This window comes from Diadema setosum, chromosome 1 (genome assembly GCF_964275005.1).
Source record: "Diadema setosum chromosome 1, eeDiaSeto1, whole genome shotgun sequence".
NCBI classification, from domain to species: Eukaryota; Metazoa; Echinodermata; class Echinoidea; order Diadematoida; family Diadematidae; genus Diadema; species Diadema setosum.
This window is the reverse complement of record NC_092685.1, coordinates 13,082,908-13,102,370: the sequence shown is the minus strand read 5'-3', so window position 1 is coordinate 13,102,370 and position 19,463 is coordinate 13,082,908. Positions and strand designations below refer to the sequence as shown.

Here is a 19,463-nt window from a genome sequence, read left to right as displayed (position 1 = left end):
ATATTCATCACCTGCCCACGACAATAGGAGTTCTATCCGAATTAGGTGAGGTGGTAATAATAATGATGATAATGATGATGATCGATAGTAGTAGCTGGGGCCCGTTGCATAAAAAGTTACAATTATGGTAACTTTGCCATCCAATGGTAACTTCCATGGAATTCTTGATTTTGACTGGCTGTGAGTATTGTTACCATGGCAGTTACGTACCATTGGATGGCAAAGTTACCATAATTGTAACTTTTATGCAACAGGCCCCAGTAGTATTATTACTAGTACAGGTGTATAGATGTGATGATAATAACCGTCTATGAATTCATTCCTGCCACGCACCATCAAGGGGTGAAAATGGACTCTCTCAGGACGTCGTTGAGTCCAATTCCCATCGATACTTTTGTGTCAAGGGCCTCAAGAAGAGAGTAACTGCTCATCTGTAAGCCATTTATCTATTTATTTCTGCTTATTAACTGCTTATTAACTACCGCTTTAAATCGTCATTTTTTTTTCCAAGTTTATTGAAATTGAGTCCTTTATTTGTAATTGTCAACTATCATCAAAGTTAATTATCAAAATTTTCTGCAAAAGTGACAAAATAATCAACTGGCTTGCCGATTGTGGTCGCTAACCTGGAAGATGAAGAACACGAGAAGAAGAATGTGATGATATGGTTTTCTTGTCCTCACAAGTCTAGCACTCTGACCTTCAAAAAATTACACTCTTCACTATTTTACTGAATTGATGAATAAAGATGTCCTTATTGTAGACATAGTACCAGAGCAATGATAACATTATTTCTCATTAAAGTGGGATTTTTTTTTTTCACATATGGTTATAATCTCTCATCTATAATGTGGTTGCAAGCAATATCAAAGTTTTGCGAAAATAGAATTGCGTGGAATTCAAAAGATCCAAAATGACGTCTTTAGGTATGAAATCTACTATAATAAGCCTACAAATCTGTGTCTGCGATTTTGCTCAATTTATGTATTTCGGTTTACCACTAAATCATTGTGTTCTGTTATGCTCACCATTGCAATATAGGAAGTTTAGATAGAAAAAAAAATGTGAAAGAAGGAATATAAAAAGATAAAAGAAAATAATTCAAATATGTTGACATTTTAGTTGTAAAATGCACTCATTTGAAAAGTTCAGAATTGCGCCCGTTCGTCTAAACCTTCAAAAACTATTTCACAGCTTTAGGCCTAGTATTTGACTTTGAGGGGAAGAACAATTGCAATTCTGTGTGTATTTAATGAATTTGGATGGGTTTCTTGCCTTAATTCTTTTACTAATTGTCCTTTTCATCTGTTTAGTGTATGCAGATATGTGGGTTTCTTCCCACTTCAACTATATATAAAACTTGTATTTGATATTCTGATTTTGCATCTGCATGATGGGACATGGCATGTATTATGCTCATGGGCGTAAATCCCGGGGGGGGGGGGGATGGGGGGGGATATATCCCCCCCCCCCCCCTGAAATGGAGGAGGGGGGATGGCCTGTACAATCATCCCCCCCTGAATTTTGAAGAAAAAAAAATGGAGGAAGCAGAAATGTGATTGTATCAATTTTGGCATATTGCATGACGTTTGTACGCCGGCCTTCAGACAGGTAACAGAGCTGAACAGTATTCTATCTTGCAGGAAATCGAATGCATAATTTTCTCAAGCGCTCGCTCGCTTCGCTCGCTCGCGCGCTCGCTCGCGGACATGGACATACACTGTAAGGTATGGCTCAGACGTTGACAACGTCAAATAGTGTAGGCCTACATGTAAACATGCTAAGACGAGAGTAACTTGGGACCATCTGCAAAATATGTACGAAAACAAACAAACAAACAATAACAAAACTATATTGCCATAATTGAACCCCCTCCATTTCCTGAATCATTCATGAGGAACGACAGTGACTGATAATTCAGTCAAGATACATCTATGGGTATACCCAGGGAAGATCAGGGGCGTCGAAAATATCTCGGGGGGGGGGGGGGGGCAAAGGGCATTTGCCCCGCCCCTACGAAAGTGTTTAGGCAGGCAAATCATTTATCCCCCAAGCAATTTCTGAGATGAGGACAAATTTCGAACTTTCTTAATGGAATTATTGTCCAAATACCGCCAGAACCATGCACCAAATTGTTGAATTGCAATCATAAACATGCAAAAGCTCCGCTATACTGGATCCCTTTCGATAAGTACACTGTTGAGATTGACGTATATTTCCCTAATTTGTCAAAGAGTGTGCAGCATATCTTTCACTTAACAAAAGGTCCCTCATATGCAGAGGCGTCGATGGGGGGGGGGGGATGGTTCCCCCATAAAAGTGGGACAAACCAAATCGCAAAAATATAGCTAAAAACGGCAGTTTTTGGGGTGTAAAATGTCAAAATTTTAAAGCTCGCTCGCTCCGCTCGCTCGCATTTAAGCGCTAAGCCATTCCCCTGATGTTGCTACCTGACAGTGATTGACAGCAGTTGCGCCCGGTGCGCCCCCCCCCCCCCCCCCCCAATCTCCAAAGCAAAAAATATACACCAGTGTAGCTACAAATGGCAGTTTGGGGGACTGTAAGATGTCAAAATTTTTCAAGCTCGCTCGCTTCGCACACTCGCATTTAATCATTATGCCATTCTCATGATGTTGCTGCCATAAATTGCCAGCAGTTTTCGCCCGGTGCTCCCCCTTAATTTCCAAAGCTAAAAATAAAGCTACAAACGGCAGTTTTGGGACTGTAAAATGTCAAAATTTTAAGGCTCGCTTGCTCCGCTCGCTCGCATTTAATCGCTATGGCATTCTCCTGATGTTGCTGCCAGTGATTGACAGCAGTTGTGCCCGGTGCGTCCCCTTTAATTTCCAAAGCGAAAAATATAGCTACAAATGGCAGTTTTGGGGACTGTAAGATGTCAAAATTTTCAAGCTCGCTCGCTTCGCACACTCGCATTTAATCATTATGCCATTCTCATGATGTTGCTGCCAGTAATTGCCAGCAGTTTTCGCCCGGTGCTTCCCCCTTAATCTCCACAGCGAAAAACATAGCTACAAACGGCAGTTTTGGGACTGTAAGATGTCAAAATTTTGAAGCTCGCTTCACTCACTCGCATTTAATCATTATGCCATTCTCCTGATGTTGCTGCCAGTTATTGCCAGCAATTTTCGCCCGGTGCTCCCCCCCCCCCCCCATCGATACTTTTGTGTCAAGGGCCTCAAGAAGAGAGTAACTGCTCATCTGCAAGCCATTTATCTATTTATTTCTGCTTATCAACTGCTTATTAACTACCGCTTTAAATCGTCATTTTTTCCAAGTTTATTGAAATTGAGTCCTTTATTTGTAATTGTCAACTATCATCAAAGTTAATTATCAAAAATTTCTGCAAAAGTGACAAAATAATCAACTGGCTTGCCGATTGTGGTCGCTAACCTGGAAGATGAAGAACACGAGAAGAAGAATGTGATGATATGGTTTTCTTGTCCTCACAAGTCTAGCACTCTGACCTTCAAAAAATTACACTCTTCACTATTTTACTGAATTGATGAATAAAGATGTCCTTATTGTAGACATAGTACCAGAGCAATGATAACATTATTTCTCATTAAAGTGGGATTTTTTTTTTTCACATATGGCTATAATCTCTCATCTATAATGTGGTTGCAAGCAATATCAAAGTTTTGCGAAAATAGAATTGCGTGGAATTCAAAAGATCCAAAATGACGTCTTTAGGTATGAAATCTACTATAATAAGCCTACAAATCTGTGTCCGCGATTTTGCTCAATTTATGTATTTCGGTTTACCACTAAATCATTGTGTTCTGTTTTGCTCACCATTGCAATATAGGAAGTTTAAGTGAAAGAAGGAATATAAAAAGATAAAAGAAAATAATTCAAATATGTTGACATTTTAGTTGTAAAATGCACTCCTTTGAAAAGTTCAGAGTTGCGCCCGTTCGTCTAACTTCAAAACTATTTCACAGCTTTAGGCCTAGTATTTGACTTTGAGGGGAAGAACAATTGCAATTCTGTGTGTATTTAATGAATTTGGATGGGTTCTTGCCTTAATTCTTTTACTAATTGTCTTTTCATCTGTTTAGTGTATGCAGATATGTGGGTTTCTTCCCACTTCAACTATAAAAACTTGTATTTGATATTCTGACTTTGCATCTGCATGGACATGGCATGTATTATGCTATAATGTCAAACTGCATGGGGCCTTTGGAGAGCAGTTCTGTACAACTGAATTCACCAACCCCGCAGGATGTTATAAAGAAAGCAATTAAACAAACAATCCAACCAATGAATGAATGATAATGAATGAATGAATGAATGAATGAATGAATGAATGAATGAATGAATGAATGAATGACTAGTGAATGAATGGATGAATAAATAAATACACACATACATTGATATAAACAGTAGGATACATAACTACATACGAACGGCGATATCATGATTGTCATCATAATATTATACTTTTATAGAATATGCCTTTAGATTATTATGCTGGTAGGACAAAATGAAATAAATGCACTTCATTACGATAATAATGATGATGATGATGACGATAATGATGATGATGATGACAAAGATAATAAATTATAGTATATAGTAGTAGTAGTATATAGTAGTAGTAGTAGTAGAAGTAGTAGTAGTAGTAGTAGTAGTAGTAGTAGTAGTAGTAGTAGTAGTAGTAGTAGTGGTAGTGGTAGTAGTAGTAGTAGTAGTAGTAGTAGTAGTAGAAGTAGCAGTGATAGTAGTAGTAGTAGTAGGAGGAGGAGGAGTGAGTTGTGCTGGGTGCCCCCTTCCCCATCTAAACGAAAGCAAAAAGCAAACAATCAACAAACAAAATAATGAAACAAGACCAATATTTTTTTTTTCTGTTTATTCATACTAGTATTGTCGTGTGAACTGATATCAATTGATTTGTTTATAATGAGGTTTCATGATTAGGTGCGATTATAGTCCTATAGTTTCGATCCTTTCTAACATCATTTCGATGGGTACTATTCGTTATTCCGAAGATTCGTTATTCCGAAGGTTCGTTGATCCGAAACACGCAAATTTCCTATACCTAGAGGTTCGTTAATCCGAAAATGAAAAAGGGTTCGTTAATCCGAACATTTGTGGCGTTATTCCGAAGGTTCGTTATTCCGAAGGTTCGTTGATCCGATGATGTAATAGGGTTCGCTATTCCGAAGGCCCGTAAATCCGGAAATGAAATAGGGTTCGGTATTCCGAAGGTTCGTTTATCCGAAAATGAAATAAGGTTCGGTATTCCGAAGGTTCGTTAATCCGAAAATGAAATAAGGGTCGCTATTTCGAAGGTTCGTTATTCCGAAGGTTCGCTGATTCGAAAATAAAATAGGGTCCGTTATTCCGAAGGTTCGTTAATCCGAATATATCATAAGGTTCGTTATTCCGAAGGTTCGTTTATCCGAATATATCATAAGGTTCGATATTCCGAAGGTTCGTTAATCCGAAAATGAAATAAGGCACGTTAATCCGAAAATGAAATAAGGCTCGTTAATCCGAAAATGAAATGAGGCTCGTTAATCCGAAATTGAAATAAGGCTCGTTCAATCCGAAAATGAAATGAGGCTCGTTAATCCGAAAATGAAATGAGGTTCGTAATTCCGAAAATGAAATAAACTCACTGTGATAATATAATAAGTTGTCGTAATCAGGAAAAGAAACTGCTTGGATATTACGCAATGAAAATTCGATATTGTCTCGGGGAGGATGATGCACGTGTATATTTTCAGCTAAAGCACGTCGTGTTGCGTGAAGAAGTGGCGTAAACAAGAATTTTGATTTTAATTCAGTCTCAACAATTATTTACCTGATCAACGATCCAGAGCATAGAGGGGCTGTATGATTTTTCTATATCCTACCTTCAGACACCTTTACATTTTTAATGATAATAACAGTAACGACGATAAGACTAATACAGAGAATGATTAATACATATTGACAAGACTAAAAAGTATCATTAATAGTAGTAATGGCTATAATTATCGATGGTAACAATGATGATAACGCAGGGCAACTTTAATTATTACTAGATTCACAGTGAAAAGTGATGTTGCCGCGGTATCAGCATTTCATATCAATCCGATAATCAAATGACCTGCGGGGTCTAGGGGGTCTAGTGGGTCTAGGGGTCTATGAATCATAACTACCTTTACCACATGTCTTAGCCACCACCTGTCTATAGCGACCACTTGTCTTTTTTTAACATTTTCAACATTTTCTTGTAAACCCCACAACGGATTTTCACCAGATTTGCAGATAGCATCATGATGTGGTTGTAATTTTTTAACATGAGTCCCCCCTCCCCCACCACCACCACTTAAGGAGGGGGGGGGGGGGGTGGTTGAACTCTCAAAGTTCCTGAACTATGGATTTTTTTTTTCTTCTTCTGCCGAACCTAAAAAAGATAGAGCTAAGTTAGTGCTTTGAAGACATTAATGACTGAAATTTCTTTTTTTTTTTTTATATATATTATAACGGATCCAGGGGTGCTCTGATGGGGGAAGGGGGGGGGGGGTGACGCAGAGGAGGGGGATTTTCCACATTTTCAGCATCTTCTCGATAAATCTCACGACAGATTATCACCAAACTTGGCAGATAGCATCTTTACTGTGATATGATCTTTATTTGTTAAAATGAGTGCAAATGACCCTAGCGTCAGATCCTTAATCTCTGGAATTTTTCAATCTTCTTCTGTCAAACCAGAACAGATAGAGGTAAGTTAGTGATATGAAGACTTTAATGACTGAAATTTCATGTTTGGTTATGGCGGATCAAGGGGTGCCCATATCGGGGGATGGGGGGGGGGGAGGGAGGAGGGGGATTTTCCACATTTTCAGCATCTTTTTTAAAAATCTACAACGAATCTTCATCAAACTTGGCAAATAGCACGTTTATGGTAGTATGATCTTAATTGATGAAATGAGCCCCCCCTCCCCGGAGGGGGTTGAAGCCTCAGAGTCCCTACACTCTGGATTTTTTTTTGTCCTTCTGTCAAACCGGAAAAGATAGAGGTAAGTTAGTGCTAATGAAGACATTAATGACTGAAATTTCACGTTTGATTATGGCGAACCCAGGGGTGCCCAGATTGGGGGGGGGGGGGGGGAGGAGAGGGTTTTTCCACATTTTCAGCATCTTCTTGGTAAATCTACAACGGATTTTCACAAAACTTGGCAGATTGCATTTTATGGTGATATGATCTTAATTTGAGAAAATGAGCCTCCCCCTCCACACACACACACACACACACACACACACACACACACACACACACACACACACACACACACATACACCGCTGAAGGAGGGGGGGGGGGGTTAAGCCTCAGAGTCCCTAAACTGTGGAATGTTATCTTTTTCTGTCGAACAAAAAGAAGAAGATAGGGCTAAGTTATATAGTGCTATGAGGACACTAATAAAAAAATTAGGAAAATCTCCCCCTCCCCCTCACCCGACCCATCCCCAATCAGGGCAGCTCTGCACCCACCATAATCAAACATGAGATTTCAGTCATTAATGTTTTCATAGCACTAAGTTACAATGTATGTAGTTCTATCTTTTTTCATGTTCTTGGAATGGGCAGTAGGCCTAGAGGTGAATGCGCGGCGCCCGAAGCCTGCTGAGTGTTTTGACGAGCGTGGCTGTCATAGTCAAAACATTATGGACGGGCGTTGTTTTGGGTGTGCAACGAAGTTTGGCTTTTTCACCAAGGAGGTAAAGACATTGGTGTTTTGCTTATGTTTCAACACGTATTTACTACAACATCAAGTGCTCACGCGTAGTTCTGATAATGATTCACATTTTTTGATGTTTAGTCGTGGTAACGCGATATAACGTTACTGCTTGTAACAGTGAAGTACGCGATATGTAGTCCCATATATTCATGCTAATGTTTGTTGTGCTGTTTTCTCCTCATTTCCAACTATGATCTAGAGATCTAACCTGTTAGACAAACCACTCTAAATCTATTTTCTAGACTCTGTGTCACATTAGCAGCGTATTAAGTACTGGTTAATGGTGAGACAGCCTTACTTGCCTCTCTCTATTCCCATATTTTTGTAAATGCCATCTTGTAGTAAATTTGTAGTAAATTTTAAACTTAATAAAATCATTTTAGTGTGTATTAAATTATTAATATTAGGTTTATGTACCAATGTGTACAGGTCTTCTTCTTCTGATTAAGTCTGCCTCCTTCAATAGGCTGAAGATTCTTGCAGACTGTGCTATTTACATTATCATGATTATAATACAGTTTATTTACAGGTCTACGAGTAATGTAGAACTAAAGAAGAAACACCAAATCAAATGGGAGCAAGGCCTAGGGCTTTGCATTGGCAAGGCTGCGCACTGGCACTGGTCTGATGGTCTGGGACCAGTAACTTTTTCAGAAATGGACCAGTAAAAAATGGAAAAACTGGGTATAGTAAATTATCCCTACTACATATCGACCGCCCTTATTTTTTTAAACCGACCGCGTAGTATTGGCGCACAGAATACTTAGTACACACTTCACTGCGCGCAGAGCACATAAAAATGGATTGGCTTTGACTGTTGATGAAAATGAGAGGGAAAGCGCAAAAATGCACTGTTCATTTAATGGTTTGAATCAAGTACAAAATTTCAATGAATGTTTTAACCGAATTTAATGTAATGTCTATGGTAGTTTCTAAAAAGCTTCGTACAACACGGTGTTCAATACAACTCGGTTTGTGTGCATTGTCAATGCAAAAACAGCGGTCGTCCTAAATAAGGAGCGGCACCGCGGGAAGCTGAAAAGAGGCCACGCAAGTTCGACGGCAATATTTTTGCACTGAAACTTCGAATTGAAAAGGGAGCAGCAGCATTTGATAGTGCTGGATTTTCTCAATCACGTAGGTGAAGTTTTTACGTGAATTTCAGTGTTAAATATTCTTATCAAGCAAATAAAACATTAGGCGGTCGATGAGTAGTACGAGTAGGTCCATGAGTAGTACGAGTAGGTCCTGCTGATCCGACAGACAGGTCGGACCGGTAGAGAGAATGGGTTAGTGTGCAGCCATGGCTTTGGGCAAAAATAACTACAGACAAATGACTTGGCAAATGCCTGCCATCTGCTCAGTGTTATGAACCCCAAGGGAAAAGAAGGAACTAGCCTTGGATTTGAAGTATACAGTACAACCATGGACCCTACTAGGGTCCATGGTACAACCAAGGAGGTTCAAGAGAATGGAGTCACAACTGTCTCATTTCCTTTGCTAGGTGTTCGATGCCGCCACTCAAAAATATTTGAAGCATGTGCCAAACAGGATCTGCCACGCAGATAGGAAGACAATAGACTCGTGTCTCATTGCATAATCACCAGCCACTTTCTAAGAAGATATTTCTTTGTGATGGTAATTACTTTTCGCTATCCCGTCGTATAAAAGGTAGGTTGTACTGACACGAGGACGCTCGAATAGAAATTGGGCAAAAAATACTGAAATAAAGATTAGAATTACTCGACTGGGCATACCCGGGCACTAATCTGACATGTCTATCAATAAAGAATTATACTTGAAGATTATTCCATATTAGTTTCATTTGTGGAAATTAAGGGGAAAAGTGATAAAACCAGCTTTCAAGGATGGTACAGTTTTAAACATTTTCACATGATACAGCTCTGATTTACACTTTTGCACAACTTTCTGGACGGGATTGACTTTTGTTTTACATGCTTTATCATTAAGCGAAATTTCATTTCATTTAACAAATAAATAAGTGAAATATGGCCAACATTATAATAATGTGAATCTTCGAATTGCTCAGCAAGACGGCGGCGTCGAACATCGATCATCAAAGGCACAAGTGCACCTGTAGAATTCTTTTGTACATCAATAGAAATCTGACAACTGTTTGAGTAATTACAGCCAGTTGGAACTCCAACTCTTAAACCTCCTTGGTACAACTGAGTACAAGGTCTTATTCACAGATGGTATCAGCAAAAATAAGAAATCTCTGTAAATATACTCTCTGAAAACAATAGCATCAACAACAACAAAAATTCCCTTGGTTGACATCATTTGAAAAAAAAAAGGCAAAGAATGCCTCGCGTGATTTTTATACCCCCCCCCCCACCTTCCCCAATGCCCCTCTTTAGTCACGAGATGTACATTGTATCCAGTGAGCACTAATGAAGCACTTCAGTGATAAGGGTGTCTTCCACTGTTATTTTACTGTGTGTTGACCAGTTGGTAAAAGTGTCAAAGTAATCGAAGGCCAGAAGTCTGAATGTTGAAAATGTCCATGTGAAACTACTTCTTCACCTTTACACAAATATATAATTCTTTTCTTTTTCAGCATTCATGTCACAACTGTGGTCATATCTACTGTAAGAATTGCTTGCCACACAAAGCTGTCATTCCCAAGCAGGATCCAACTCAGAAGCAAAATGTCTGCCGGGATTGTTACAAGTTATTCCAAAACACCGAGCCTGATCCGCAGAAAGAAAACAGGCACAACGAAGCCAGATATTCTCCTCCAGAGAACTTCAAGAAGTATGTTTCCATGTAGCTGACTTTCTTCTATGTTTCGCTTTTTTGTGTGTGTTTCAAAAAAAAAAGATTGATTGCATCACTGCATTCAATTGGAATAATCCCTCCAAAATGAAGGATAAAAAAGTAATTTGTTAAAGAATCAACTGATAACAAATGGAAATCATACAGTGTTGTAAACAAGCAAGCAGCTTTAACCTAACATTTGCATAGCTAACTATAAAAAAAAGAAAAAAGTAATGCATACACTTTTAACCCGTTAAGGGTGGTTTGATTCTGCTACAACATGCATTTCCCATAGACGCTTGCCTGAGTATACTCGGGACTTGTCCTCAATGGGTTATGGGATTATGTGATAGAGCTTGCCTTTAGCTTGCAAGGTCAGATGTATGTTAAGTAAAGTTTGTGAAAAGTACAATGCTTACAAATAGTGTGAAACTTAATTACTATGCAGCCATGTACAAGTGATAATTTAGCGTTATTTGTATCAAGATAAAGATTTTGTGTTTTATGCTTTGACTTTGAATATTAAATATTCTTTGAGGTCCAATTTGATTTTCCATAAATTCTGTTATCCAGAGTGTGCACAAGCAAGTTTATATCAAAAGATATTGGGTGTAACCTGTGTTTTTCTCTCTTGGAAAACAAATTAAATCACTTTGGCGTATATGTGTCATCATGTAATATTAAAGGTGAATAGCAATGAGTGTGGACAAATCTTTCTCGAAATGTCTTTGTAACATAAAGGCGTGGATAGTTTTGAATGTGATTTGAGCGTTTATTTTTGTCTTTATTCAGTCTCCCTGGAATTTTTGCATATATACATGTATATATATATATATATATATATATATATATATATATATATGTGATATATATATTTTTTTTAATGTTATGTAGGAGGGTGGCAGCGCTGCAGCAGAGAGAGCAGACAGGAACTGGGGGCAAATCATCAAAGTTCAAGGGTCAGACCCAGCCCCACGTGTCATCCTCCCAAGGGAAACTTGCAGCAAAGTACAAGAACTTGTCTCCCCAGGACAGAGAAATTGCCATGAGGCTGGAAAGGCTTCAGGAAGACAGGAAAAAGAAAGAAAGTGAGAGAAATCTGAATATATCAGTCATCTTTAGTATTTATTTGTTCATTTGCTTGTATATTTATAAATTTGTGTTATCACTGTCTTCTATTTCATCTTATTCTTTTATTGTATATGTATTCTCAGTCTTAGCTTTGGTGTAAAGCACCTTTAGCATTTAACAAGAATGGAAAGTGGCGCTATAGAAATTGTATGTATTATTATTGTTATCAGTATTACGGTACATCCCTCATCAAACAAACTGTGAAGAAACAGATATCTGTGGTGGAGTTTTTAACGGTTATTAGATAATGTGACTTCAGTATATTTTTCAGTTATTGTGTAGTTACAATTGTAATAAGTACTGAATGTGTATGTATTGACCTTGCTGGGAATAATGACTGACAGTACAATGTAGGAGCAATTTGAATGCTGTGCAATCATGTGCCCAGCATATACATGTTCTTCTATTACATTTTGATTAAGTTCATTTAGCTTGACCACTGACCAAGGATTGACCAGTATGAAAGTCTGCACAAAGGAAGTATTTTCCATTTAAACCCGTTGAGGAGGAGTCCTGAGTACACTCAGGCAGATGTCTATGGGAAATGCATGCTGTAGCAAAATAAGTCCGTTCTCAACGGATTAAATTGAAATCCATAAGACCACATAACTTCATTGTTGGACTCAAAGGAATTCATTTCCAAAAATGGCATCTTACTTTAAATCAGTGGCCTGTGACTTTGACTTTTCACATTTCAACCCTGCCATTTCAGGTAACTAATTGGTTATAATTGGTTATGATTGGTTATAATTGTAATATTTGTTCCGGATTATGTTACCACTGGACATCTCTTACTGAAGTTATGGCTGGAAACCTTTGACCTTGACCTAGTGTGACCTCCTGCTACTATCACATATATAGAAGTACACTTGTACCCTGTCCACCAACTTGCATCACTAAATTCCATGCTGAAATGATGAAAGAAAATTCAAGTTTTTGGTATAAATACAGGGACCCCTGACCTTTACCATTGAACTTTCACCATTTCATTTCCTGGAAATATCTGTCTTAAGGTGCATTTACATTACAATAAGCTGGAATGGGAAACCTGATTTTTTTTTTTTAATGAACCAAAGAGATTGCAGGGTTTCAAAAACCTCCACTTCTGAGGAGATTTTTTGATTCTCTTTTTTTTTTTTTTTCATGTTCGTAGGTGCCCAGCAACTTAATGCAGCTTGATGCAAAAATAATTTTTTTTTTTTTTTTTTAGAATTGTCATCGAAAATTAACAAATCTTTCATATGACAATCATCATTGCTGTTGATATTATTGATTGGTGTAAATGATTAACAACAATTTGAGAGGATATAGTTATGGCATATGCCAGACAGAGTTAGAAGAAGCAGCCTGGTCAATTTTTATCAGGCTGCCCGTAGCTGTCAGGGCATCTTGATTCAACCAAAAACCTGCAATGTGTCATGCAAAAGCGACATCCACTTGTTGGAAATCTTGCAAATGTGCCACACCTGAATTGTGTCTTCCACTAATTTGCTCAAAGGACCTGGCGCTTCCGAGTCTGAAATAGAAGAGAGACTAAGAAAGCTTAAAGGCCTTCCCCCAGCTTCCCAGACAGGACAGCAACGAGTGAGTACAGGACATTCAGCTGTCATGGTTAAATGTGACAAGATTAAAAGACCTATGTTGTGCAAAATGCATATTGACTTGTGTTGATTCATGATACCCTCAGGATCCCTTATGTGGCCAAAAAAAAAAAAAATACATAAAGATGTTCCATATATTCTATAATAATCTTTCTACTATTTTTCTTCAGATTACCTGGATACACCCACAAAAAAAAAAAAAACCTTCCAAAGCAATATTCTTCTCTTGACTTCATCTGTCAATCATTGCTAAAGTACTGCTATGATTAACAAAAGACATTGGAATGCACCCTCCCACAGACCGAGCATAACTTGTATGTTCCCCTGCAATGTCTTTTGCTAGTCACATTAGTAACACGGAAACATGCAAGTTATGCTCAGTGAAGTGGAAGGTGCATACCAATGTCTTTTGTTAAACGTGTTAGTACCTTAGCAACGATTGACAGATGTCACTGGCAGAATATTGCTTTGGAAGAGCTATTATGGGTGTATCCAAGCAATATGAAGAAAAATAGAAAAATTTTTATAAAATGTATGGAATGCATCTAGATATTTGTTTCGCAACATACGTGATGTTATGAGGGTATCGTGAATCAACACAAATCACCATGCATTTGCATTGCATAGGCCCTTTAACCAATGTGTTGTTACTTGGGGATTGCAGGTGCTTTGAGATGTATATGGGTCAGAGATAAACTTATGATTATAAAAGTGTGTGTGTTGAACTGGCATTTCTTTCAGAGAATGTGGCTGTCATGTGACCATAAGGGTGTTATGGGTATAATCATAGAGTGTTAGATTAATGTGACTCTTTTAAACCTATGTAGAGCATACATTGTATGTGGTACAACCATGATAACTGTATTATTGCTCCAAAATAATAGTCGCAAATCTCTTCATGAAATGTGACAAAAATAGGATTTAGAGTCATTTTTTGACATTTCATCATAATGAATCACGGAAAACAAGATTTCAGACAAAATCCGTAATTCTATTTCCTATTTTCAGTTCAAATAGGATATTGACATTTCATTAATTTTCCCATTAGAATAGCCGACGGGAGATGGTATTTCCACGCAGTATTTGATTTTTCATCACCGGTTGTCGACCGGTCACTGGATGGTACTTTAAAGGGTGTGTACAGTTCTGGGTGAGGTGGGGATTTAGCTTTTAACGTTTTGCGAGATATTCAGAAACCACTCTATGAGATGTCAAAGAGCATGCAATTCTAAAGGACATCAAAAGTTTATTTGATGAAAGTAGGTTTTGAAATGGCTGAGATATCCAAAAACAAGGTGAAACAAAGAGATCCTAATAAAAAGGCGTGGCCTGTCGCCTTTTGATATTATCACTTTCTTGGATATCTCTGCCATTTGAAAACCAATTTTCATCAAATAAACGTTAAATCCTTTTGAAAATTACATGCTCTTTCATATTTCACAAGAGGTTTCTCATTATCTCACTTAGGAATGTTATAAACCTGAATCCCCACCTTAACCAGTACTGTACAGTTCCTTTAATACCCTGATTTTATGAACCTCTATGTGCCTGTTTTCTCATGCTCTGAAGGCTTTCCAGCCACAGGCAGCCAAGACGATGGAGGAGCAGTACGATGACCTGCTGGACCAGATGACAGAGGAGGCTGCCCTGGATGCCAAACTGGAAGGAAGGGAAATCCCCCAGCCAGGTACAGCAGTAGGTCTAGAATTATAATTTCAAGCATCTCTGACATACAAATGCATGTTGCTTTGTGTTGATTCATGATATCTTAAACATACTTTTGCAGTGAAACAAATATGTGGAAACTTTCCATGTATCTTTAGATAATTTTCTTCTTTCTTTTTTTTTTTCTTCAGATTACTTGGATATGCCCACACAAAAAAGAACAAAAAAAAAAAAAAAAAAAACCTTCCAAACCAATATTCTGGTTGTGACCTCATCTGTCAATCATTGCTAAATTACTGATATGTTTAACAAAAGACATTGGAATGCACCTTCCCCTCGACTCAGCATAACTTGCATGTGACTGTGATATTAATGTGACTAACAAAAGATGTGGCGAGGGAACAGATGAGGCACAACCAGAATATTGGTGTGGAAGGGTTTGTTTTTTGTTGTTTTTTTGTGGGCATATCCAAGTAATCTGAAGAAAAATAGAACAAAAATTATTAAAAAATACATCATATGGAATGTTTCTAGATATTTGTTTCACTGCCAAAGTGATGTTGAGGGTATCATGAATCAACACAAATCAACATGCATTTGTATGTCAGAGAGACCCTTTCATTTCATATTCCTGTGCTTTTGTTAAACATGAAAAGTCTGTTGTATGAGATTCGGTTTCTTCAGCACATAGATACTAGCACACAGCACGAGCACTAAAGTCAAGATCAGTTGTGCTGATATACAAATGGTGAAATACTGTATACATGGTATATTTTGCAATGTTTTTAGTTTCAAATTTTTAGTGAGTTGATTCATCTTCATAAAATTAGGATCATACGAAAATATTTCCTCTTGTAACACAAATGCACAGCAAATCGTCTTTGTGGTTAGAAGTCGCTAACTTTTCTACTGAAAAGGAAATAATACTGAACCTGTCATTTCAGTGGCGGATCCAGGGGGGAGCGCACTGGGCGCACGCCCCCCTTTTTTTTAAAACAAAAGAAATTAAAAGAAAAAATGGGGGTGCGTGCGCCCCCTTTAATTTTGTAAAGGCGCCCCCTCTTTACAGAATTCCAGGATCCACCCCTGCATTTAGTCACAGTAGTTCCTGATTGTAAATTCATCCACCCCCAAAAATTGTCTTAAAGCCCCATTTCACTGTATGAAACTTGTGAAATGTATTATATGGTATACAGTTTTGACAATTAGAGACATACACATTAGGTGGCTGCGGGCCAATAACAACAGATGACCATTATATGCAGGTTCTTAAACATATTATCAGTATTCATGGTACATTTTAAATTTACATTTTCATTATTCATTTGAATATTGGCTTTACTTATTCATGTATCATGTGATGTATCATCATTTGATGGTGGATATTTAGTGGCAATATGTTAAAAAATGGCTGCCAAGACAAGTGTGAATGTATTTAAATAGATGAGTTCACTGATAAATTCAATGCATATCTTTGTTCCTTGACCTAAACTCAGATGATACACCACCAATTAATGCTGGCATGCTGGATCCAAATGTGGAAATCCATATCTAGTGGTCTATTGAATTGCTAGTCTCTCTCTCCTCAAAGGCAAAGAAGAAACTATGCATTTCTTGAATACTTTGTGCTATCATCTTGTAACTAAATTCAATACAATGAAGTAACATAATAGTAAGAAAAACTTTGTATAGTTTGTTTTTTTAATCATTGCAACAATGATCGCCAGAATAATGCCTACCCGTATTATTACCCGCTGATGTGAGAAATGGGTTGCGTGGGCTGAACAGTGAAGTCTCTCACTATATTGTATACAGCACAATGAACACGAAAGCTATTGTGTCACCTTTGTGAGTGTATTATATGTGTATGGCATTGAAACTGCCTATTCATGTACAAGTTTATGCAGATATCGCATACATCAACACTGCGTGCTTGACACAAGCTTCACACATTTCAAACGTGCTGGAAGAGACAGCCTATTCATTCTGTCCCATCATATCAGAAATTGTGTCCTTCAATATCAGTTCCATGACATTTGCTCCTATGACAATTGCTTCCATGAAATATCTGCATGATAAGCCAAAAATATATTCTACCCACAAACATAACCCTAACCCTTATCCTAATCCTTATCCTCACATCAAGCTAAACCTAAAACCCTATTACAACCTTCTAACCCTAACTCTAAGTCCTTGGAGAAAGTAAGACTGGAGCAGCTGTCGCAGGAGCAGGTGTCGTGTCACAGTGAATATCATCATCGTTTGAATGATGTACTGATGCTAACAATTTAGTGCACACTCACAGCAAGAGAGAAGCCATGGCTTTACGTACTTCCATTTAAAAATGCAATATGGGTGTGTACTCAGTGACTGCAAATTATGAAAAACGGATCTGTGGATATTATGTTTGATATGAATTTTCAGAATTTATGTGATTGCAGCAGCTAAAACAAACAAGGGTCTTCATTTTGAAAAGAGATGTCAGATACCATCTAGCAGAAAGCCAGCCAAGAATGCAAGGGTGTTTACTCTGAATATTTGCAGACCATACTTTACAATGTGTCCTCGGCTCAACCTTTGTTATGCCCAGATCTTAGCAGCATTCCAGTCGTTGTGTAAATTGTCATGAAAAAAAAAGAGGTGCATCGATAGCTTTTCTTTCTATCCGTTTAGTGTGTGTCGGTTCTTTTACTCTCTGTTTTATGATCATTCTTCAGTTTGTACATTGCCATAACTGGATATTTCAAAATTATCAGTAGCCTCTCTGTTTGGTTATGAATCTGTCTGTGTATAAACTGGTTTATGTCTTCAAATGTACAATCTTGTTGTACATGAAAGACCCTTTTTTTCCTTGTCGGATTGAAAGTGTGCAGAAAAATTTGACATAAACTTTGGCGGTTAGAATTTTTGGACTTGTTTTCATGTGTGGACATACCGAAGATTGAAAGGAAACTCCACTCCATCATTTAAGTTTACTTTCAAATAACACATCCAGCTCTAGAGGCGTTTTCCTGAGGAAAAAAATCATTTTATTAAATTGGCACCATGTTTTAAAAGTTATGTATCTTGAAGAAAGATTAGAGGAAATTGATTTTTTTTTTTCATTTAATTTGCTCAGAATCTGGAAGAAGTTTACACAAATGTTCTATATGTCATTTATTGTAATGCATGTACAGTAAGACAGGAACTCCAATCTTCTGAAATGTGCAGCCAATCTAAGAATCACTCATCATTTTTGATATTGAGAGGTTCATGACAATCCTGCCACAGAAACAAACAGTGACTTCCAGTATATGAAATACAGGGCACTCAAATGCAAGGGACTTGTTTCTCGACCGTATGAAACATAAACAGTGAATCGCAAAATGTTAGAATAAAAATGATACCACACCAAACAACAGAAATGTAGTTTCTTGGACCAGATGGGATCAAGAGTACAATCATGCACTCAAATCTGAAAGTTTCATCAAAATTAGATAAAAGTATGAAAAGCTTAAATTTTATAGTTTCACACAATTCTGTTATGCATATTAGTCAAAATTTCACTATTCCTTTATGGAACGCCATTAAGGAAACAATACAAAATTCATTTCACTCCAGCCAATATTCATTTCACTTTTAACAAATACATTTCACTCACAAACATTGATTTTACTTTTTATAAAAATACATTTCACTTTTCACAATAATACATTTCACTTTTAAATTAAAATTCATTTCACTTTTCACAAAAATACATTTCACTTTTGCATTAAACCGCATCTCACTTTTCACAAAAATACATTTCACTTTTGAATTAAAATTCATTTCACTTTTCACAAAAATACATTTCACTTTTACATAAAGATTCATTTCACTTTTCATAAAAATACATTTCACTATTAGATACAAATTCATTTCACTCTTCACAAAAATACATTTCACTTTGGCGTACCATATCACTCAGACGAAACCATTTCACTGCGCTAAAACCATTTCACTCTGATAAAACCATTTCACTCTGATACAAAAAAAATACGTTCCTCTTTTTTCCCGGCCAAAAGGTGGCGCCAGTCTGAGAGGAGTCACAGTGCCATGACACTTTGTTAGCACTGAGCTGAGGTGAGTAGCCGGCCAGCTGACCGGCTGGCTATGCATGCAGTACCTAGATTTACTGAGTAGCCAGTCAGTCGGCAAGCCCGAAAAAACCCGTCTAGAATATCCAAGTCCTCGCACGCGAGTTGACCCCGCAAGTCATAGAGAGCGCGATTGGAGAATCGTTTTGAAATGCTCATATCTTGGTCACTGAATTACGTTTTCACATGATTTTTCTTTTATTTGATAGGTAAAGGTTAAAACTTGGATGCTATCTTGTTGATTTTTCCAAGAATGACATGAAAGATTATCAACTTCGTCGCTAACTAATTGCAGATGTTCCGGAAATAATGGATACAGATATTCTTCTAAAATTCTCCTAAAAGTCTTCTTTTTCATCGTGGGGCACCAACAAAAGTTATATCATGTAAAAGGAATTTTATTCAGCTTTAAGATGATA

The 19,463-nt window shown here is 37.5% G+C and overlaps 1 protein-coding gene across 1 annotated transcript in view; it reads left to right on the top strand.

The window, feature by feature from the left end:
* The first annotated feature begins 7,673 nt into the window (after positions 1–7,673).
* The window catches only part of LOC140237040 (abscission/NoCut checkpoint regulator-like), a 47,923-nt gene continuing 36,133 nt past the window's right edge, over positions 7,674–19,463 (top strand). The window contains exons 1-5 of the mRNA XM_072316984.1: positions 7,674–7,731; positions 10,333–10,529; positions 11,427–11,620; positions 13,162–13,247; positions 14,834–14,951. Of these exons, the coding sequence (XP_072173085.1) occupies positions 7,678–7,731; positions 10,333–10,529; positions 11,427–11,620; positions 13,162–13,247; positions 14,834–14,951 (649 nt within the window). The 5' untranslated portion in view covers positions 7,674–7,677. The remainder of the gene's footprint in view (positions 7,732–10,332; positions 10,530–11,426; positions 11,621–13,161; positions 13,248–14,833; positions 14,952–19,463) is intronic.